This window comes from Chenopodium quinoa, unplaced genomic scaffold (assembly GCF_001683475.1).
Source record: "Chenopodium quinoa cultivar QQ74 unplaced genomic scaffold, ASM168347v1, whole genome shotgun sequence".
Taxonomy (NCBI): Eukaryota; Viridiplantae; Streptophyta; class Magnoliopsida; order Caryophyllales; family Amaranthaceae; genus Chenopodium; species Chenopodium quinoa.
Genome location: NW_018744143.1, coordinates 841,905 through 866,264, shown reverse-complemented (window position 1 = coordinate 866,264; position 24,360 = coordinate 841,905). Strand labels below are relative to the sequence as shown.

Here is a 24,360-nt window from a genome sequence, read left to right as displayed (position 1 = left end):
TATAATTAATGTCATGTCTAATTTACATATATCATTATATGGACGAGAACTTGTATATTTGATAATAGAAAGTTGTATGTAGATTATTCATTAATAGAAATTTTGTTTCTACACTATTATTATTCCACACCGCAATTAAGAATAAGAGGCAAGTATAATGACCATATAAATTTGGTATGTGCAATTTTACCTATTAAATATTTATCTATTATATATAAGTGCATTAACTTAATTAAGCACAATAAACATTTGTCCAAAAAAAAAAAAAAAAAAAGAAAAGGAAGCAAAGGTTAAGGGGTAATCGAAAAATCTATTAAAAAAACAAGGTTTTTATTTATTATGAGGAAGCAAACAAACTTATTAGGCACATACATTCTTACAATATATAACATTATTTATGTCTATCAAGACACCAACACTTAAAGATTCAGATAGTAAAAACAAAGGATGGACACAATACAAACCACATACATACGTGCTTATAAGAGAGAATAATTTAGGGAAACATCACTCATATAGAAATATTATTACATGGGAATAGGATGAGAAAGAACAGATGCAACTTTGTCCTTAAGAGTTTGGTTAACATGTGTGTAACCATCAGCATCGCCCTTGTATATAACATCAGCAGCGCGAGCTAAGTTGAGAATCCGCGTAAGTAAAGGTTTTGGAATCACATAAGGTAGAAGCATTGCTTGATTAATATCTTTCCAAGCATGCTCAACTTCTTCTTTTAGCTTCTCATTTGCTTCCTCCTCAGAATACGCATGTTTCTCCATCAAGCATTGCACAGCTGATGCGACATGCTTCCTGTTTTGCTCAAACTGCTCTCAAATTCAAAATTGCACAATTGTTAAGATTTCACTAATAATCACTATGGTTTAATTTATACTATAAAAGTGTACTAAAAGTTTGAATCAAAGATTGTCGACATATGGTACCTTGTGGCCACCTATGTCATTCATGAGTCTTATTATTGTAGATGCAGCCTTTATGATATTAGGCATAGGAGTTTGACATGCCCATTCAAATACCTCCTTCGAAGCAATTTCTCCCATGCCAAGAAATGAGGCAACTATTCCATGAGGGTAAGGAGAGGTCACCAAGGCAATCTTCATATACTCATCATATGTAGGGACATATTTTTGGTGGCACCATCTTGCTTCTTGAATATAGGCTTTGCATAAGGCTTTCAACTAGACATACAATCATAAAAGGGGGATTAAAAAAAGATTATAACCACAATTTTGCAACTTATTAGAGATCTCGCTTTTATAAAGTTGATGGCATTTATTTATTTAAATAGATTTAAAAACATACTATTTATGCCTCAAATTTCAAAAAACATGCATGACAAACATTTAAAGATATATTTCCTCCGTTCTAATTTAGATGACGTGTTTTGACTTTTGACACTATTTATTAATTTTATTTTGAATAACATTTGTGATTTATAGGTATAAAAAACATATTCATGTGGGATCTTGTCAGATTCATTTCAATGTGTACTTAATTAAAATTAAATTTTTAGTATTTTATACAATAATATAGTTAAAGATGTATTCGATTGAACTTTTACATTGACAAATATGATAAAAGAAACGTGTCATCTAATTTAGAACGTAGGAAGTACTTCGTAATACATAAAAAGATGGGCATTCTAGTTTTTTGAGTGGTAATTAAACTGAACAAAAGTTGGCTATCAACAAATAAAAAGCTTTTAAGATTTAGATAATTCGATTTTTAGTGAATATAAGGCGAACCTGTTGTCTTGTATAGTTGACGAAAGATGATCTTCCTTCTTTGGCAAGATCTTTTTCAGCTTCTTCACAAGCTTCAACATTGGCATAATAACTCCACTTCACATGCTCCGGAAGTTCATCCATACAACTTTTGTCCCATGCCCTGAAATAAAATTTACTTCATCCTCTTAATAGTCTTCTAATTTAATATATAGCTATATACAGATATACTTCATCTCATTAATTAAAAAAAAAAGCCTTTGAAAGGGTTGACATACTTTATAGGGAGAAATATATCACATGTTTTATTTATAAATATTATCATTTTTGTCATAAATTGACTAACCACGAACGTTGTTTATTAGGGCTTTTGTTTTATTACTTTTCCCGTTTCTTTTTAGTTACATTACTTTCTCAAAATGGAAGTTTCAAATTAATTAGTTAATTGCATCACTTTCCTTTTTAGTTAATTAAATCTCTCTATCTTTCTCCCATCACACGGGTCCAATATTTTTATTTTCTCTCATCTTCAATGATTGCCTAGAGTCCACAATTTGCAAAGTGATGCAACTAAAAAAACGAAGGAAGTATATAGATTAAAGTCAGAAACCTTAGCATGCTTGTATCATTTACTTTATTAAATGGTTCTACATAAATTTATCTCCTTCATACCAATGAAATCTATGTTTATTTAGAATTCTTACATAATCTATCTATGACTTTTTATCAACTTGAGGCAGACAAAGATAAAACTATACACAAATATTAAATTCAAACCTTTGAAATGTTTCAGTGAGAAGTTCAAGTTCTTCAATAGTTCCATATGCATCATACGTATCGTCTAATAATGATGTTGACTTGAAAATTTTTCGATACACTTTCCGAGCAAATGAAAATTGGGGTTCATAGTACACTCCTAAAATCCAAAAATACGCCTCCGTCAATCGGTCTCTACTGAATGATGCATTCAAATGTAGTCCTTTCCACCACCTGTGTTAGTCGTCAAACATCAAACGATTTACGTAGCTTAGCTTACATGTACATACGTTAGAAGCTAGAAATAAAATACTTTTGTAATAACTAAGAATTGAATACCTTTTTAGATCTTTGAGTTCCTTCTGGTGTAAGGCTTGAAGCAAATTGAAATCAAGTTTTGCAAACTTGAGGAGAGTTTTGTTATGTGAAGGATCCATTTCATACACCGAGATGAAATGCCTAGTCTCTACTCGCGGCATCCCCTTGTGGAGAGGTTGATGAAGGGCATGGGAAACTTGATCCGCAAGAGGTGAGCTTAATTGGTTAACCATGGCATTGAGACGAGTTGTCGAAAATGCAAGGGCTTCGTCGAGTATCTTGTCATCGTGAACTCGAACATGGGAAGCCTCATACAAGCTTAACAATCCTGGAACGTCCTTGGTTATCGACTCCTTGAAGCTTCCATTTTCATCTTTGAACTTGTTAAACACGTCTGTATCATCGTGGCATAATTATAATATAGTTACTCACTATTTTTAAACATAAAACTAACTTTCAAAATAATAATATATACTCAAAAAATCACTTTCATAACTTAAATATCACTTTCTATAACACAAACATGATGACTTTCTATAACATAAACATCCATATTACTTTTAAAATTGTTTGTTAACGATAATAAATTTATATGTAATTTCCTAGGCATAGTTACATCGTGTAAACATCAAGGCTCCTAGTAAAATGCTTACCACAAGGCACAAAGAAGCCATGTTGCCTGAGGATACGAAATCGAGTCGAAATATGGTAAAGATCATCTTTGGCACACTGCTCTTCATAGCTCTCGTAAATTTGCTTCAAAGCATCCTCAACCTCTTGTTCAAAGTGATATGCCAATCCAAGACGTTCGATCACGTCGATGAAATTCAGCAGCTCAAGAGGGTTGCTCTTAGTTTCCAGCAGCTCCTTCTTCACTTCATCTTTAAGTTGACTCACTTCTTGCTCCTTTTGAACTTGGACTGCCTAAATCATCCGTTTTATACAAGGAGCCAAAAAATAAATTAGTACGTAACAATTAAGAAAACAAAATATGTAGGCATAAGAAATTTCTCGAATATGTTTATTTATTTGTAAAGTTTTTAGAGGTGGTACTCAAGACTACTTTAAATTGTTCATCGTCTACAAAAATTAATATTACCTCGTCATGATGAGGGTTTGTGATATTAAGAAAGTGATCACCCCAATGACATGGATGAAAGTTAGCAATAGGACGATGTGTTTGAGCTGACATTTTTATCTTAACGAAAGTTGAGTTTTCACTAACAACTTCCAAGTATAATGCAACGTTAACTCTTGCTTAAAAATGCTTGAATAATAGCCTTATTTATATAGCAAGGGCTATCTGCATCAATAATTGATTTCTTTGTACTGTTAAAGGTTTATTCATTATTATTGTATCCATTCCTATTTCCATAGAGCAAAAGAAACCGGGTTAGCCTAAAGGGTGAGCCAAGTGGGAAAAAAAAAAAAAAAAAAAAAAAAAAAGCAAAACGATCAAATTCAAATTTAATATGACCCTCAAAGATAAATAATAGAGAAAAAACGAGTTTATCACTTTGATAAACAAAATAAAACTATATAAAAAAAAAATCATTATTTTTCTTATATAAATAAGAGCCCTAGTTGTTAAGATAATTACGAACATGTTATGTTGACTGGACATCTGTACCTAATATATAAAAACTCAAACCACAAGCATCAAGTGTCATACCTTTTTTAATTTTTTTTGTTTATTTAAATATAAAGTATGGTTTTATTGCCTATTCAATGACCTTGATCTATGTAATGCATGATGTTTCTTCTATATTCTTCACAATAGTTTTAATTAATATATCTCATTGTTATAATATTAATGTTCAACTTTCCACTCCCTAATTCTTTACTTTTTCTCATAAGAAATTATATAATAATTATTGAAAATAAATTAATGCAATAGGTTTTACTTTATACAATTCGTACATTGCCAAGGCCAAAAAGCTAATTTTAATTGATTTATTTACGCTTTTACTATTATTTGATAAACGAATTTTGTTCATTAACCGAATAAACTGGGACTCCTCTAAATAATCTACTACGTCTATACGAGTACCTACTACCCTTACTTTTTCCTCTTACCACTGTTTAAACTATTTTCTTTTTTTTTTTAAACAAACTGTTTAAATTATTTTGATAGATCGATTCGTTGCTTTTTTTAATAATGGCTTAGCTTTTCTTTAGTACGTGAACATCATAAGACTATGTTAAAATGAAAAAAAATAAAATTAAAAAAAATAAAAGTGTATTATGGTCATAGATTCTACTATAGTACACAAGGTGACAAGGTGGTAGTACAACTAAGCTAACAGCTTGTTCAGTACATCTTATTTTTTATTATCTAAACTTATATGATCTGGTTTGATTTAATATGATCTTATCTGATTTGATTTGATTGTATGATTTGACCAAACTTTGACATTAAGTGTATGATAATCTACAAAGATAAAATATTTTGCGTATCAATTAATGGGGTCTTGTTAGATTCTTAATGATTTGCATTTTATTAATATGTAATTTTGATAATTTTTTTATTACGAAATTAAAGATATTTAGCGATAAGAAGCTACACATAAAATTAAACGATGATCTTATTTGAACTTTTTTTTTTATCTGATCTGATTTGAACTTTTTTTTTCTGATCTGATTTGATCCGAACTTATTTGTTGTGAAATAAGTAAAAATAAGTTGAACTAAACAAGACCTAAGTCTTTTCTCTTATAATTTTGCTTTATTAATCCTTCACCTACAGAGTGTGCATGGTTGTTGAGTAAGCTAAGTGACCCGAAAGTCTTTAGTGATTTTTTTTAATTCTTCATTATAAATTATGTACTACTACCTCCGTTACATATTAGTTGTAACTTTTGCCAAATCGAGATGCTACACATTAGTTGCAACTTTCTATTTTTTTCCTATTCTAGTAAGTTTTTTTAAACGAAAGTACAAAAATACCTTTACTAAAGAACTCATAAACACAATTAACTACCTAAATCACATTTCATTAAATTCCTAATCTAACTTATTAACATAATATTTTCACCTAATTTAACTCACCTAAAACATGAATTAAATCAACAATTCAATTCCAAAAATCATTCAACTCAATCAACTCGCACGAAACTGTTAAAACACCACCTTCTCAACGTTGCCGCCGCATCTAACCACCACCGTCAACGTCACCACTGCATCTACCACCACCGTCAACAACGTCACTGCTCATCACCATATTCAAAGTCGTCGCCTCCTCCAGTGTTCCTTTCTCACTATCTTTTCTCTCTTTTTTTTAAAAAAAAAAAATCGTTTAGATTCGATGGTTTAGGGGTGAGTGGGCTAGTTAGGGGTGGTTTAAGGATGGTTTGGGGTGGTTTCGGTGTGGTTCAAGGTGAGTAAGGGTAGTTTTGGGTTGGTTTAGGGTGAGTGAGGGTGGTTTTGGGGCTAAGTGAAGGTGGTTGTTTTGTGGTGGTTTATAGCGAGTGTTAGTGGTTTTGGGGTGGTTCGGCTGAGAGGGGTTGGTTTTGGTGTGGTTCGAGTTGAGAGGGGATGGTTTCGGTGTCGTTTACGTTGAAATGGGGTGGTTTTGGGGTTGTTCGGGCTAAGATCTGGTGGTTTTAGGGTTGTTCAGGGTGCGTGTGGGTGGTTTCTGGGTGGTTCGGACGTAGAGGGGGTGTTTCCAGCTGAGATGTGGTGATTTTGGGGTTGTTCGGGCTAAGATATGGTGGTTTTAGGGTTGTTCGGGGTGCATGTGCGTGGTTTCTAGGTGGTTCGGGCGGAGAGAGGGTGGTTTCGGGCTGAGATATGGTAATTTTGGGGTTGTTCGGGCTATGATCTATTAGTTTTAGAGTTGTTTAGGGTGCGTGTGGGTGGTTCCTGGGTGGTTCGGGCTGAGATGTGGTGATTTTGGGGTTGTTCAGGCTAAGATATGGTGGTTTTAGAGTTGTTCAAAGTGCGTGTGGGTGGTTTCTGGGTGGTTCAGGCTGAGAGGGGTTGGTTTCAGGCTGTCAGGTGGGTGGTTTCGTGGTGGCTGCGATTGGGCGATGGTTGCGGTGTGACTGTTGTTGGTGGTGGTCAATTTATTAATTACCTTCACTTTCTCTCTCCTACCCTTAATTTACTATTCTTTAATTCATTAATAAACCATTATGAAATTTTGTCTTAAAATCCGTGTCGAGCTCAAAGTTGCAACTAACTTGAAAATGGAGGTAGTACATTTTTTTCAAGTTAGCCCTAGTCTTTTCACTTTAGAACACAAATATTAAGGTCTTGTTCTCTTTATATTATTTTACTAAACTAAAATTATTTTTATGAAATTGAAACTATTTTTGCTGAATTAAAATTATTTTTACTAATATGAAATTATTGCTATTAAATTTTTTTTTACAAATTAAAAATTTATATATATATATATATATATATATATATATATATATATTATATTTGTTCTATAAAGTTATTGATTTTTACTAAACAAAAATTATTCTTACTGAAGTGAATTTTTTTTATTTTTTTTAACGAAATTGGAGTTTCTAGTAATAATAAATTTTAACCAGTAATAATAATTTATATTCTGTAAAATTAATTTTAGTTTAACAAAATTGATTTCATTTTAGCAAAAATAGTTTCAATTCAACAAAAATAAGGTGAAGAGAACAGAGCCTAAGTGTGAAGTAATTTATGGAAAAATCAATTTTAATCAGTTAAATAATTTAAAAGCCATAATAACAGTATAAAGTCATATTCACTTCACCTTATTATTTATTCTAGCGATATATGTTTCTAATTCTCTATATATGTATTTAATGCATGTTTAAATTTTAGAATGCTTGTAACTAATATTTAATTTATAAATTCCTATTCAGTATTATAGAACGGTAATCTGACCTTTTTTAGGAGGAGAAGAAGAAGGAAAAAAAAAAACCTACCCTAACTTATTGGTAAATAAACAATCTAGGCTTATATCACATAATAATAATAATAATAATAATAATAATAATAATAATAATAATAATAATAATAATAATAATATATCAAGTATTTTTGTATATATAAATTAGATGAAATTCCGTGCGATACACGAATTTTTAATACATATTAAGTCTAAAAAAATACTCCGTATATTTCTTAGTTAGATTCTAAGATTTTTTTTTTTTTGATTCATTTTATTATTTAACAAGTTTAGATAAAAAAAATAATTAAATTGCTATTGCCTATTCAAAAAGTCTAATTTGAATTTTATTTAAATGTAATTTATGATGCAACCTTATTCATTAACGTTAATTACGTGTTATTTTACTAAAAATAAATTAAATTTTGATATTAAATATGTTATGTCATTTGAAGGATCAAAATTTTTTATTTTTTTTTAAATAATTTAAATCCTAAATTATTATTCGGCGTTTTTTACATTTAAAATTAAATTCTCAAATCTCATTCGTTAATTTTGGGCGATTGTATTTTTTTAATTCTAAGATAAAATACAAAACTATTTTATCATCATTGGTTAAAATAAGCCCTTGCTTATACGTTTAATTTTAATAAAATATAATAATAATGTCAATTATTAATGATAAAGATTAGTTTTTTAACTACAATGTTTTTTTAGATTAATTTCATTCAAGGTAATATTTTTAAAGTCATAATCCTTTGTGGCACTTTTTTTAAATTATAATCTTACGTGGCGCTACCTGACACTTTTTAAGAAAAAACATATTCTTACGTGGCGCTCTAATTTTTTTTTTTTAAACTAAAATATTACGCGATGCTCTAAAATCTTGGAAAAAATCTCCCCTTTGTCATGAAATTAAAGTTTGTTACATAAATCTATAGCAATTCACTGGTATAATTTTTTTGTCATGAAATCAAAGTTTTATCAATCTTGTAAAAATCGAGCATGGTATCGAATATCCCTACACCCTCGATTTTTAAAGGAATATTATGATATAAATGCTTCGATTTCACCTTTTACACTATTTATCTAATCTTGTATAACGAATATTAGAAATTTATACATAAGTAAAAATAAAAAATGTCATTCGCCTATTTGTTAGGATGTATGTCCCAGTATATAATTTATTAATATTGACATTTACAATTTATATTTATTATAATTAAAGCTTTTATCGATCAAAATTTTTCATTGATAAATGTACCTAGCCAAACTGAAACATTTTTTTAGAAACTGGGAAAATATCATTATATTATTAGGTTAGTATCGTAAAAAGTGTGGCAATTAAATTGAGAAAAATATAATTAAAAAGTGTGACCATAATATTTGGATGAAGAGAGTACTAAGATAGAATTAAAAAGAATATGTAATCATCTAGAACCTCCATTTAACCAATACAAATCAAATATTTGTAATCGTAACTTAAAAGTACCAACCGACGACAACAAAATAACAAAAATAATGACACGAACTCATGATTCATGTGATTAAACATTTTTAAATATATAAATAAATAGACAAAGTATATATATATATATATATATATATATATATATATATATATATATATATATATATATATATATATAATGCCACGACATAAAGTGTTATTTTTTTTTTTTAAAATGCTTCCCTTATTTCAAGACGTATTCGTGTAATGTGATTACTTTACATTACATTACATTACAAATTTAACTAATTAAGTCGTTAATCATGATTACATTACACTACAATTGATAATCTTTAGTCAAAAAAATGAAGTCATGAATCACGTGATTACATTACATATCATTATAAATATGATTCATATTTATAATTTCACATAATAGGTAATGCTATATGCAGCCCTTCATATAAGTATTAAATACATTTTCTAAAATTGTGCAATTTAAGAATTTATGACAAAAACACTTGAAGATCAATGTAATTAATGATAATATTTTCTAAAAACATGGTAAATCAATGTATTAATTCTAAAAAAGTAAAGATATTTTTTTAAACAAAGATATTGCTAACAAGCGCCCCGGAGTGTTAAATAAGTAATTAATATATTATTTAAAATAGTATTAAGTTCGGAATGCATAACAAAATCATGCGTCGATCGTTGTAATAAATGTTAATTTTACTATAATATTTTTTACATTTAGTTTTCTTATATCTAACGCCTCGAGGGCGCTCGTTAGTTTTTGCCTTAAAATAATACTCCGTATTAATTTCACTGCTCTACGTGTGTTTTTGTCATGAATTCCTAAATTTACACCATTTTAGGAAGTGTAATTAATGGTTATTAGCTTAGGCCTCGTGGCATGCACGTTAGTCTAATTTTTTTTTAAAAATAATTAATTATGTCTAACAAATAGAATTTGATAAATTAAAACATACACATCAAATATATAGAAATTATATTGTCATAATCTATATTAAAAGGCAAAGCAAAATTTCAATATATAATCTCATGTTTTAGATAAAAAATAAATAAAATAAAAACGTTCAGCAATTTGAACTTCTTTAGAGCATGCACATTAATGAGGAAATTTTTGAGAAAATCTAAAAAAAAATTCTCCTTTTTTATCTTTACTTTTCCAATAACAATAACAATAAAAATAATAATAATAATAATAATAACAAAAACAATAACAACCATAAGTCAATAACAATAATAACAAGAACAAGAACAACAATAACAATAACAATTCCAATAAATATAACAATAATAACAATAACAATAATATAATATGAATTGAATGTGGAGAGGTTAGTGTCATAGGCCAAACTCACTTGCCCATTAATCAAATAAACTTTAATTTATTTATAAACACCTTAAAATCTAGCTATTGATGCCAATTGTTACGGGAAAGCCATGTTAAGTTGTATTTAATTTATACAAAATAATAATCAACGAATAAATAAACATTGATAAATCAATAAAGAAGAACAAAACACACAAGTATTCACGAGGTTCGACCAACTAGACCTACTTGGGGAGTTTTAAGAACTTTTTTTCACTATAATGGAGAAAAAATAGAGGTACATACGCAGAATTTTCTAATGGCTTAGTAGCTTAATTAACCAAAACTTCAATGGTTCCTTTAATAGCATAAAGAAACCCTCATAAACCCTTTAATTACTCCCTAATTAGTATGCTAATAGTCATCATGACCAAATCATGTCATATAAAAGCATCAAACGACAGAAAACTAAACACAAGGCTTAGGTGGCATTGGGAAGAAAGCTAAGGCCATTATTGTGTGGCCGGGCCGTGCGAAATCTTATGTTACTCAAATTCACTAATCTTTTTTGTGACACGGTCACACTTGAAGAGCCAAGCGCAAACAAGTTATCTTTTAAATGAATATGAATAACTTATACATAACACTACTATTAATTATATATACTTCCACTGTCCCACAATTCCACCAACTATATATATAATTTGTACGGAGTATTATAAAATTCTCAGTTTTGCTTAGTCCTCACTCAATATGTTTTCTTAAATTATGTGTCAAGCCAAGTGTTGTATCATTAATCTAAAAAAGAGGCAATATAATGTTGTTTTTGTTCAAAATTGAGTTATAATTATTTGAAAATTAAACAATTTAAAAGCACAGAGTTTCATACTGTCATGCACATACAAGAATAGTAAATATATATGAAGTATTAGGTTGATACATTTAATTAGTATATAAGTGGAAGGTTTGAGCATCAGAGTTGCTCTATGTATCGATCATAGCAAATGATAAATCAACTCATGAATAAAAACTTTCATAATTCAATGGAATGTCCCTCCTCAAATGATAAATTGTTGAAAATAATATGAATGTGGGTACGTGTCATTTTACCCCATAGCTTATATTAAGATGATTCTAATTGAATTTTATATACCTATATTTTTTCTTAATCAAAATTTACAAAGGATGAAATTTATTTTTTTGAGTATTACAGAAATCTTAATGGGGCCATTAATTAAGAACGGGTAAAGTCTAAAACAAATGCTTTTTCCCTTCTTCCACCAGCTACTGCTAATTTAATAAAACTGTACCAACTACCAACTACTTCAATACTTATTGGTTATTGGCAGGAACATAATCTTCTCTTTAAGATCCTCAATAATATTATAGTCTTTAACTCCCTGATTAGAAAGAGAAGCAGACGTGGAGTGGGCTTTTCTGCCTTGTGCCAGTAGATAAATAGGATAGTCATGACCATGCATGGGCCCATAGTCATGAAATAAAGGTATGTTTAGAAATAGTCTTCTATTATCTCTGGATCATAATATCAAACACATATTTCTTTCGTTTTTATTTACTCGCAACACATCATTTTGACACGTACTTTAATGAAGGTATTAGACAAGGTAAACAGGAATATTAATTGACAAAATTTTACCGCCGATAAGAAAAAATTGATAAGTTATTACGGTTTAAATTTATAACTTAATACGTCCGTTTACCTAGCTTAATCACTTCCTCAAATGGTGTGCTAAAAAGGTGAGTTGCAAGAATTAAAGCTAGAAAGAGTTTTATTTATTGAGGGTGACAACTTAACAATTATTAATATATGTGTTTCAGGGGTTTTGCATAATGTTCTTGGAAGGTTGATCTGCTCACGCACGACATTATAGAGTCTCTTTTAGCTCGACACCTTCCAGTCCAATATGTCTTCAGAGAAGCACACATATCTGTATAATATAATATACCCCTTGCTAGGCCACTTAATAGATACACACCCAGATTTAGATCCTTTAGATCGTAAAATCTCTTAATTTCTTTTTTATTCAATCATTAGATTACAATCTTGAGAGACGAAGGATGTAACTTGTATCATTATTTTATTTTTTTTTTGAAATAATAGTATACGACACGTGTTTCGGGGTATTTTAAACCCCGGTTGTTGACATAGGAGCTTGTAGGACGATATTTATACCCCCATTTTATAGACGAATGGCGAGTTTACAAATAGACATGTTGGAAGTTGACACGTGGCATCCATACCCAGCCATAAAAGACCAACCTGAGCATGTCATGTGGCATAAAGATAGGCATCAAATAGGAAGGCTCAAAAATCCATGAAAGCAAGACAATCTTGTATCAATGATGCAACCCAAGACATGTTTCAACCACGTGTAGGGCATATCTAGGTTGTGAAATCCTAAGAGCATGTCACCTACAATCCTACAAATAACCCAAATATTTTTTACGATGGGGCAAGACATTCATTCATAACTATCCAAGGAAGAATGCCCAAAAATGCTCTCACTTCTCTCTACCTCTCTCTAGAAATTCCATTCTCAATCACTAACTTAATCATTCGAGGCGAATATCTGAGAAACCACAGATTCGTTGTTTTTGCAAGTATTCAGGTCATACGAGTGCTGCATTTTGGACCTGTCTCTCTAAGGAATACAAAATATACCCCCAAGGGGAATGTCTAAAATATCCAATCCAAAACCACATGCATAATAGAATTCAAAATGTAATAGATATATTGCCTTCATACCTGAAAATTTGACTTAAATTTCATTTTTGGGTAAAATGTTCAACTTTTATTTTTTTCCACTTTTGACAAATCTTTTAATTACTATATATCTTACCCATATTACTCGGTCAATACTTTTTACATCTTTTTGCTCATTCTCTCTTACCTTATCTACCTTCTTATTACACTGACTCCCACTCTCTACTTTATCTTTCTCTTACCCTATCTACCATTTTTTTTTTCTTTTTGAAAAATGAGAGTCTACTCTAAGTAAGGCAAACTTTTGAAATTGGAAGAAATATGTTAAATAATTCGATCGCTTAAAATCAGTGTGGATATTTAACTAATTTTAATTTTTCAAATGATTTATATTGTGCTTCTCACACAATTTCATTATTGACAAAAAGCATGCAATCGAACTGTAAAATAGACAAGTATTCCATTCTTATTGATGAAAATTCAAAGTTTTAATTTATTCATAAGATAAAGTACATTTAATTAACCAGACAATAATATGCGATTGTTGTTATGTAAACAAAAACTCGCATTAGTCCGCAACCACAAAAACATGACAACAAATACACACATTGCGCGAAATTAAAATAAAAGAAAGTAAGATTATTACTACATGCCTACATGGTAATAGGATGAACAAGAACAGATGCAGTTTTCTCCTTCAAAGTCTGGTTAACTTCAGTATAACCATCTGTACCATCCTTGTAAATAACTTCAGCCGAACGAGCTAAGTTGAGAATTCGAGTAAGTAAAGGCTTCGAAATCACATGAGGTTGTAGCATTGCTTCATTAATATCTTTCCAAGCATCCTCAACTTCTTCTCTTAGCTTCTCATTTGCTTCATCCTCTGACATTCCATGCTTCTCCATCAAGCATTGCACAGCTGACGCGACATGATTTCTTTTTTGCTCAAACTGCCATAAAACCACATAATAAGTACGTTATTTTTTTTTTTTTTTGGCACAATTGTCGTGTCACTTACCTCTTTCTTATTTTATCCTTACACTTTGTTTTCATATTTTATTACTTTTTGTTACATCACCCATCTTTTTACACACTTTCTCAATTTAGTTTGTTTTTGTGCAAATTAAACAATAAATGTTAAAAACATAGGACTCCATATTAAACATAGGTCGTGATATATGTAGAGAGTACCTTATGGCCACCTATGTCGTCCACGAGTCTAAGTATTGTGGACGCAGCTTTGACAGCTTTAGGGATAGGAATTTGGCTTGCCCATTCAAAAACCTCCTTCGTCGCTATCTCTCCCATGCCAAGGAAAGAAGCAATTATGCCATGAGGATAGGGAGAGGTAACTAGGGCAATTTTCATATACTCGTCATACGTGGGTACATATTTTTCATGGCACCATTTTGCTTCTTGCAAGAAAGCTAGGCACAAAGCTTTTACCTACGCATAAAATGTAGAAATAAATAAATAAATAAATAAAACGAGAATACACGAGAAAGGAAGTTAAAAATGAATCAAACTCAAAACAATAACATATGAATCGGATAGTTTCTATATGAGACTCAAATGAATAAAATTCCTTTTTTGTTTATAATTAATAGGCACATAAAATAACATTAGCTTATGACAATTAAATCATAAACGAAGGGACTATTTAGCTATATAAGAGGTATTTACACATATTGATCGTCTTAATCGATATATAGATCAAACCATGTAATTAAAACGACTACTCGTAGTACATAGGAAATTTTGGACATGTTAAATCCTATTGATACTTACCTGTTCTCTTGTATAGTTTACGCAAAATGATCTTCCTTCTTTGGCAAGATCTTCCTCGGCTTCCTCACATGCTTCAACATTAGCATGATAACTCCATTTCACGTGCTCCGGAAGTTCATCCACATAACTTTTGTTCCAAGGCCTGAATTTCAATTTATTACAACATCTTAATAGTCATTCCAACCAATTCAAAACTCATTAAAATAAATAAAACTTGGTTTATATACTCCACAATTCATATTAGTAATTCAAACATAAAATTTTACCTTTAAAAAAAGTCAAAGTTGGTAATTAAGTGTTTATCATTTAAATTGACTTGACTTAAATAGGGAAATTTATCTTGAGATAGACAAAAGCAACACTATATATATATATATATATATATATATATATATTGATAAAAATATAAATTTCAAACCTTTGAAATGTTTCAGTGAGAAGTTCAAGTTCTTCAATAGTTCCATATGCATCATAAGTATCGTCCAATAGTGATGTTGCCTTGAAAATTTTCCCAAACACTTTTCTTGCCAAGGAATATTTGGGTTCGTAGTAAGCTCCCAATATCCAAAAATACGCCTCCGTCAACCTGTCTCGAGTATATGATGCGTTCAAATGTAGTCCTTTCCACCACCTACGTCAATTAAACATCATGATCAAGTTATACTTTATGAGTACGTACTTTTTAAGATCTATAAGTTGGAAAATTTCTATATTGTTAGACAAAATTGAATTGCATTCATATGATTACGTACTTTTTAAGATCTTTAAGCTCCTTCTGGTGTAAGGCTTGAAGCAAATTGAAATCGAGTTTTGCAAACTTGAGGAGAGTTTTGTTATGTGAAGGATCCATTTCATACACCGTGATGTAATGCCTAGACTCTACTCGCGGCATGCCCTTGTGGAGAGGTTGGTGAAGAGCATGGGCAACTTGATCAGCAAGAGGTGAGCTTAACTGGCTAACCATGGCGTTGAGACGTGTTGTCGAAAATGCAAGGGCTTCGTCGAGTATCTTGTCATCGTGAACTCGAACATGGGAAGCCTCATACAAGCTTAACAATCCTAGAACATCCTTAGTAATTGATTCCTTAAAGCTTCCATTTTCCTCCTTGAACTTATTAAACACATCTGTGCCATCATTTTTATAATAACTCACATTATTAATTAATATATAATCCAAAAAATAAATAGCTTTAGGAAGCCAAGACTTTTAATGGCTAGAAATAAATTGTTTTCGATCAATTTATTGGCGATCCATTCACATATTGAATTTTGAATATAAATTATACTTCGTAATTAATTAAAACAATACATAAATTTTAAAAACTAAAGTTTTGTTTTCTCCATTAATTTGGAAAGAAGGAAAAAAAAAATGTTTGTCGCCATACATTGATGCAATTTAAAGTTTCTACTTTCAAGATTCAACCTTCAAAATAAAGCTAGATTAAATATGTATGGATCGGAATAACAATACTTTAAATATCCCGTCAAAAAAAAAAGAAAAAAAAAAAAAAAAAAAAAAAAAAAAAAAAACCTTCAAATATTTATGAAGTTTCCATTTTCATCTTTGAATTTATTAAACACATCTGTGCCAGCATTATAATAATTACTAGCTTTATTTAAATATAAAAAAAATCTCAAATAAATTTCTGCCATTTCAAAATGATGAGTCATTTTCTATTATAGTCCTACTATACACTAGCTTCATCAGCTAATTATAGCTAACTTTTCATACTGCTTACACATACATACAATTGTGTAGTAATTAAACGGGATTTGAATAATTCGCAGGAACAATAATTCAATCACTCTATGCCTAATTTTGTCTCTTAGCTTTGTCCTTGATGATGCAATTATCTCTTAATTAAAAAAGTGTTTTTAATTGAGTTACAACCCTAATTTTGGTTTTTTGTACGTAAATAAAAGAAGTTATATTAGACCAGAATCTTACACAGGTCAACCCTACTCAAATTAGTAGATAAGACCTCTTGGGAATAAGGGCCGAGTAAACAGTAAGAGAATCTTTAACCTCAAATTGCCTGTTGTGCGACAGCGGAAGCAAAGGTCGAAAACAAACAAGAAAACAATAAAGAAATTCAATGCAAACAATAAGAACAACACCAAGAATTTACGTGGTTCACTATCGATGTGATAGCTACGTCCACGGGCACCGAGATCGAATGATTTCACTATAAACTGCAAAGATTACAAAGATGATTCTTGTATTTCTCAAGAACGGCTCTCACTCTCTCTCTCTTAACCCTTATACTAATATTAGGGAGGTTTTATATTAATTCCTAAAATAAAAGATACTTGGGCAAAAAGATAACATAAAAGATAACTTTAAATCGTAAAATCCGCGTCTCCGCATTTTTCCTTCTCCGCCCGGTCAGACCGGGCAAGGTCTGCCCGATCGGGCGCGAGAAGAAAACTCCATACGAATGCTTCAACGTATCCAACCCCCACCGCCCGGTCAGACCGGGCAATGTCCGCCCGATCGGGCGGACAAAGCTACGAAGTACGAGTCACCTAATACTTATCAACAATCTCCACCTTGACGAGAACTCGTAGTCAGCAAACGACCCCATCAAGACATAGTGGAAAAACATCTCAAGCCAAACCCGATGCAAGACTCATGCATAAGCCATACATCCCGATAAGTCTTCAACCAAGACCCATCACATACTCGTCTCCAAGTATAACAACTCATAATGCTCCACCTGCATCACAAGCCCCGGGCAAGCTCCACCTTAAGGCCAACACACCTACACCAGGAGCTCCCCAACTTCGCCCCTCAGGGCCTACTACATCACGTAGTAATCAATATTTAGCAAGTCTAAGCAATGTTTAAACTTGCTAAACGGAACAGGCTTAGTGAAGAAATCAGCCGGGTTGTCAGCAGTCCCAATCTTCTTCACCTTAATCCTCTTGTCAGTACGCAAGAAATGATACCTGACATCAATGTGCTTCGTCCGATCATGGTGTACTTGATCTTTAGCTAAGCAAATCGCACTTAGACTATCACAATACACTGTAGCAAAATCCTGTGCAATACCCAGTTCACCTACTAGGCCTTTGAGCCAAATAGACTCCTTAGCTGCAGAAGTTAAAGCCATATACTCAGCTTCAGTAGTTGACAATGTAACTGATGACTGCAATGTAGACTTCCAACTAACCACAGAACCACCCAAAGTGAACACATAACCAGTCACAGACCTCCTGGTATCCACATCAGCTGCATAATCAGAATCACTGTACCCAGTGACCAAGCATTCCCTACCATTCCCGTACACAAGACCAATATCAGTTGTCCCTCTCAGGTAGCGAAAAATCCTTTTCACCCCTTGCCAGTGTTCCCTCCCAGGTCGAGCCATAAACCTGCTTACAACACTAACAGCATGCGCAATATCCGGCCTAGTACAGACCATAGCATACATCAAACAACCAACCGCGTTTGCATATGGAACTCTAGACATATAAGACAACTCCTCCTCTGATTGAGGTGACATAGACAAAGACAACTTACAACTAACAGTAGTTGGCGTACTTATAGGCTTCGATTTTTCCATCCCAAAACGAGACAAAATCTTTTCAATGTAGCTTTTCTGAGTCAAGAAAAGCTTACCTCTAGCCCGATCCCTGTAGATCTCCATACCCAAAATCTTCCTAGCTGCACCCAAGTCTTTCATGTCAAACTCCGAGTTAAGCATCTCCTTTAATCTAGCAATATCAGATTTATTCTTTGTGGCAACCAACATGTCATCAACATATAACAAAAGATAAATCATGGAACCATTATCCAGCTTACTATGATACACACAGCAATCATATGAATTCCTGTCAAAACCTTGTGAAACCATAAAAGAATCAAACCTTTTGTACCACTGTCGGGGGGATTGCTTAAGTCCATACAATGACTTTAGCAATCTGCAGGCATAGTGTTCCTTTCCAGGAACTTCGAATCCTTCGGGCTGCTTCATCAGAATCTCCTCCTCCAAATCGCCATGAAGGAAAGCCGTTTTAACATCCAACTGCTCCAGCTCAAGATCAAAATGTGCTACAATTGACAATAACACACGGATAGAAGTATGTCGAACCACAGGTGAGAATATCTCAACAAAATCAACCCCTTCTACCTGACTGAACCCCTTAGCAACTAGCCTAGCCTTAAAACGTATTTGCTCAGTTTCCGACAACCCTTCTTTCTTCTTGTAAATCCATTTACAACCCACAAGCTTCCTCCCTTCCGGTACCTTTACCAGTTCCCACACTCTGTTCTTGTAAAGAGACTGCATCTCTTCACCCATTGCGGCAAGCCATTGCGCAGACTCACTACAACTAATTGCTTGTTTATATGTGGCAGGTTCAAATGACTCTACATCATCAGCTACACTCAATGCATAACCTGTCATCGCATCAACACAGCAATTTCTTCCCTCCATCTCTTCAATCAATCTAACAGGCTTCTTGATAACTCGTTTAGGCATCTCAAGAATGGTGTCAGGTTGACTAGATGACCCCTGATTAGATTGCTCCACCTCATCCCCAGAGTTAGAATGAGTAGGAGTAATCTCAGGTTCAGGAGTACCCGGCACTGGAACATCAGCATCATCATCAATATATTGTACCCGAGGTAAATCAGCAATGGTAGACTGATGTACCTCAAGTACCCCATCTGTCTGTAATAAATTGTCTCCTTCCCTTCTCAAATCTGAAATCTCTGCATTTTTAATTGAATACATGGTGTTTTCATCGAAAGTAACATCCCTACTAAGAATGACCCGACCCTCCGAAGGTGAAAAAATTCTAAACCCCTTCACACCATCCCCGTACCCAACAAAACACCCCTTCTTGGCTCGTGGATCCAGCTTACCCTCAATAACATGATAATAAGCAACACAACCAAAAATCTTCAAATTCGAAAAATTAGGCAACTTACCACTCCAGATCTCAAACGGAATTTTGGAATCAATTCCAGAATGAGGACCCCTATTAATGACATAACAAGCTGTTAACACAGCTTCACTCCAGTACCTCCTCCCAAGCCCTGCATTAGAGAGCATGCATCGAACTCTCTCTAGCAGTGTCTGATTAACCCGTTCTGCTACACCGTTCTGCTGTGGTGTCTTCCTGACAGTATGATGCCGACCTATACCCTCATCTGCACAGAACTGATTAAACTCGTCTTTGCAAAACTCTAGCCCATTGTCCGTTCGTAGCTTCTTGATCTTCCTTCCTTGTCGATTTTCCACCAAAGCTTTCCATTGCTTGAAAACTTTGAAGGCCTCATCCTTTGACTTAAGCAACCTAAGCCATGTGTATCGGGACTTGTCATCAACAAATGACACAAAATAGTGGTAACCTCCCATACCTTCAACTCTAGATGGACCCCAGCAATCTGAATGGATGTAATCGAGCACTGCATCAGTAATGTGAGCACCCTTGCTGAACTTTGACCTGTGTTTCTTACCAAACACACAATGCTCACAAAATTCAAGGTTGGCAACCTTGACCCCGGATAGAAGACCCCTCTTGGACAATAGCTGCATCCCCTTCTCCCCCATATGACCAAGCCTCATGTGCCAAATCTTAGTCATCTCCTGGTGAGATACAGATGCGCAAACCGCAGAACTAGGCAGTGTAACACCCTCAAAAACATAGAGGGTGTTCCTTTTGATACCCTTAAGTACCAACTCAGAACCTCTGAAAATACACAACTCCCCATCTGAAAACACACCATTGTACCCCAAGTCATCCAGGGTACCCAATGAAATCAGATTCTTTCCTAAAGCAGGAACATGCCGTACATTAGTCAAAGTTAACCTCCGCCCATCAACAGTCCTCAACCTCATGGAACCAATACCTGTGACCTTACATGGAGCATTGTTACCGACTATAACCATACCCCCATTGCGAGGTTCATATGTATCAAACCAATCTCGACGTGGACACATATGGAACGAACACCCCGAATCTAGAACCCAGTTATCAGATAAATCATCAGACCTAGCAGAACTGACTAATGCTAAATCTTCCTCTGAATTATAGCTCTCATTCGGTTTCTCTTCAACTACAGCAGCCTGGGACTTGTTTTTCCTCACCGGACAATTATTCCTAAAGTGACCCGGTTCTTTACAGTAATAACATGTTTTAGTAGTAGTTTTACTAGATCCATCCTTGCCGTTTCCAGCACCCGACCCAGCATTGTTCCCCTTGTTAAACCCCTTATTCTTTTTAGACTTTCCGGACTTAACAAACAACCCACTACCATTATCCCCATTATCACTCGTAGCTTTCATTCTGAGTTCCCTAGTATGAAGTGCTGCCTTCACTTCTTCTAAGGTTATAGAATCCTTACCAACAACAAAAGACTCTACAAAATTCTCAAAGCTAGACGGTAGAGATACAAGTAAAATCAACGCAGCATCCTCATCATCAATTTTAACATCTAAATTACGTAAATCAAGCAAAATAGAGTTAAGTTTTTCTAGATGTTCCCGTAAGGAAGTACCTGACTGCATCCGGAGGCTAAACAACCGCTGTTTCAGTAATAATTTGTTGGTCAACGACTTAGTCATATACAATGACTCCAGCTTCAGCCACAATCCAGCCGCCGTTTCCTGATCAGCCACCTCCGTGATGATTTGATCATCAAGACTAAGTAATATGGTAGAGTGTGCCTTCTCTTCCATAACTTCTAACTGCGGGTCAGTCGGTCCATCTTCTGACTCCGAAGTAGTACTCTTTGGAGCCAACGGACGCCATATCTGCTGTTGTTTTAACAGAGCCTTCATCTTAATTTGCCATAGCCCGAAACTATTTTTCCCGGTAAACTTCTCAATTCTTATTGTTGAATCTCCTGCCATTGTTATCTTCAAGAAACTCTCCAAGGATTGAACCTGAGCTCTTGATACCAATTGTTGTGCGACAGCGGAAGCAAAGGTCGAAAACAAACAAGAAAACAATAAAGAAATTCAATGCAAACAATAAGAACAACACCAAGAATTTACGTGGTTCACTATCGATGTGATAGCTACGTCCACGGGCACCGAGATCGAATGATTTCACTATAAACTGCAAAGATTACAAAGATGATTCTTGTATTTCTCAAGAACGGCTCTCACTCTCTCTCTCTTAACCCTTATACTAATATTAGGGAGGTTTTATATTAATTCCTAAAATAAAAGATACTTGGGCAAAAAGATAACATAAAAGATAACTTTAAATCGTAAAATCCGCGTCTCCGCATTTTTCCTTCTCCGCCCGGTCAGACCGGGCAAGGTCTGCCCGATCGGGCGCGAGAAGAAAACTCCATACGAATGCTTCAACGTATCCAACCCCCACCGCCCGGTCAGACCGGGCAATGTCCGCCCGATCGGGCGGACAAAGCTACGAAGTACGAGTCACCTAATACTTATCAACATTGCCTCTAATCGAAATTGATCACACAACCTTCTATTGCTTGTTCATAGTTTTAATCATTATTTACAATTCAAAGTACTACAGGTGTAATCACATTTGATCCTTCGATCTTTGGACTTTGGTATTGGTAATTATTTAGTACTCCATACGAATTACTCCATATTATTTTCGTTCCTTGATATTGTCGAATTATCGATGGTGTATCGTTAACTTTCACCATTAATGTAATTATAAGTACATGATAAGTCCTGGTTATATATATTGCGCAAAAAACATCACAGTCATTAAGTCAAGACACCACGTTAAAATGCTTACCACAAGGAACAAAGAAACCATGTTGCCTGAGGATACGAAATCTAGTCGAAACATGGTAGAGATCATCTTTGGCACATTGCCCTTCATAGCTCTCGTAGATTTGTTTCAAAGCATCCTCAATCTCTTGTTCAAAGTGATATGCCAATCCAAGACGTTCAATGGCGTCGAAGAAATTCAGCAACTCAATTGGGTTGTTCTTAGTCTCCTGCAGCTCCTTCTTCACTTCCTCTATATATTGTTTCACTTCTTGCTCCTTCTGAACTTGGACTTCCTAATTCATTCATTGCAATATAACCAATAAAACAGTAAATAGATACATCTATACAAATACAGATATATGTCATCGAGCTAATTTAGTTGGTAAAATCTTAAAATATATGGAGTAAAATAATGATCAAGACTCAATCTTAAAAATAGTTACCTCGTCATGGTGCGGATTTGTGATATTGAGAAAGTGGTCACCCCAATGGCATAGGTGATAGTTAGCAATAGGACGAGATTTTTGGGATGACATTTTTTTTTTTTTTTTTTTGACGAAAATTGTTTGATTGTTTTCTAAACAACTTCCAAATGTAGTGTGACTGTGTGACGAAATGGCTTGATGAAACATTTCCATATTATATAGCATTGTGGTCAGCCAAATCATTAATTATTTTATTGAATTTTTATTTTTTTATTTTTTTTATTTTTGTTTTTGTTTAGAGAGCAACTATATATTTGCATAAGGGCGGATGATGAAAACCAATCACAAGATTCTCCTAATTCTCAACCAAACCATCAATTGATATATGCATATATCTTGATTTATTAATTGGGGGCTGTCCTAATTATTATGCCCATATCTTTATTTAATTTGGCTATTTATTAAAGAAATAATACATTACTCCGTAATATATTTTATTGGTAAGAATCATCTTTATTATTTGGGGCATGTCACTGCAGAAGGGGACATCCAAATATATAATGTACATCTTGACTTCTCGACAATGCCTTAATTAAATGCAACATGAGAGTAAGGGATCACTTAGATGATTACATTTTGCTTCCCGACTTCATAAGATTCTGGGATCGATTCTTATCACCCGCTTTTGTGCCTCTTTAAACACCAAAATAAATTGAATGCAATCTTGAAATAAGCAATTTTGACCTTACATCTACCCAACCCAATTTAAGGGAAACAGGCAAGTCGGCAACCAATTTAAAGAACTACCAAACCTTTCTGCTTTCATTTGTTTAAGCTCGGCTTATTATGGAATTAACAAACAAGAATGAGCTTGAACCGAGCTCGAACCCAAGTAATGTATTGACCGACTCTGTTAATTTACACCCTTATTTTTTTTTTCTTCTTTTTTTTTGCCTCAAAAAAAAAATTACTGATAGAGTATATAAACTAATTGTGCGATTCAACCATCAGCGTTCATTAAATCTAATAACATCATATTAGAGTCAATGTGACAAAAGGTCATGGATTCACATTTCGTCTACCCCTCCCTTTCAAGTGGAAATTATTTCGCGCTCTTTAACCATTATCTTTATATTTCTTTTTATTATATATCTTATTTATGGACCTTACTCATATTTTTTATTATTATTATAATTTCTCTCCTCGCACACCTGTTACTTTTAAGTTAC

The 24,360-nt window shown here is 33.2% G+C and overlaps 2 protein-coding genes across 2 annotated transcripts; both read right to left on the bottom strand.

Annotated features, from left to right (window-relative positions):
* Window positions 1-290: 290 nt before the first annotated feature.
* Window positions 291-4,184, bottom strand: LOC110693173 (probable sesquiterpene synthase). The gene is made up of 7 exons (XM_021870298.1): window positions 3,916-4,184; window positions 3,470-3,740; window positions 2,838-3,210; window positions 2,520-2,732; window positions 1,764-1,905; window positions 942-1,196; window positions 291-824 (listed from the first exon to the last, which is right to left on the bottom strand). Exons 1-7 carry the CDS (start codon window positions 4,006-4,008, stop codon window positions 528-530), a joined length of 1,644 nt encoding a protein of 547 aa, XP_021725990.1. The 5' UTR covers window positions 4,009-4,184; the 3' UTR covers window positions 291-527.
* Window positions 4,185-13,675: 9,491 nt separating this feature from the next.
* Window positions 13,676-23,741, bottom strand: LOC110693172 (probable sesquiterpene synthase). The gene is made up of 7 exons (XM_021870297.1): window positions 23,150-23,741; window positions 22,729-22,999; window positions 15,747-16,119; window positions 15,413-15,625; window positions 14,995-15,136; window positions 14,398-14,652; window positions 13,676-14,156 (listed from the first exon to the last, which is right to left on the bottom strand). Exons 1-7 carry the CDS (start codon window positions 23,372-23,374, stop codon window positions 13,860-13,862), a joined length of 1,776 nt encoding a protein of 591 aa, XP_021725989.1. The 5' UTR covers window positions 23,375-23,741; the 3' UTR covers window positions 13,676-13,859.
* Window positions 23,742-24,360: the final 619 nt, after the last annotated feature.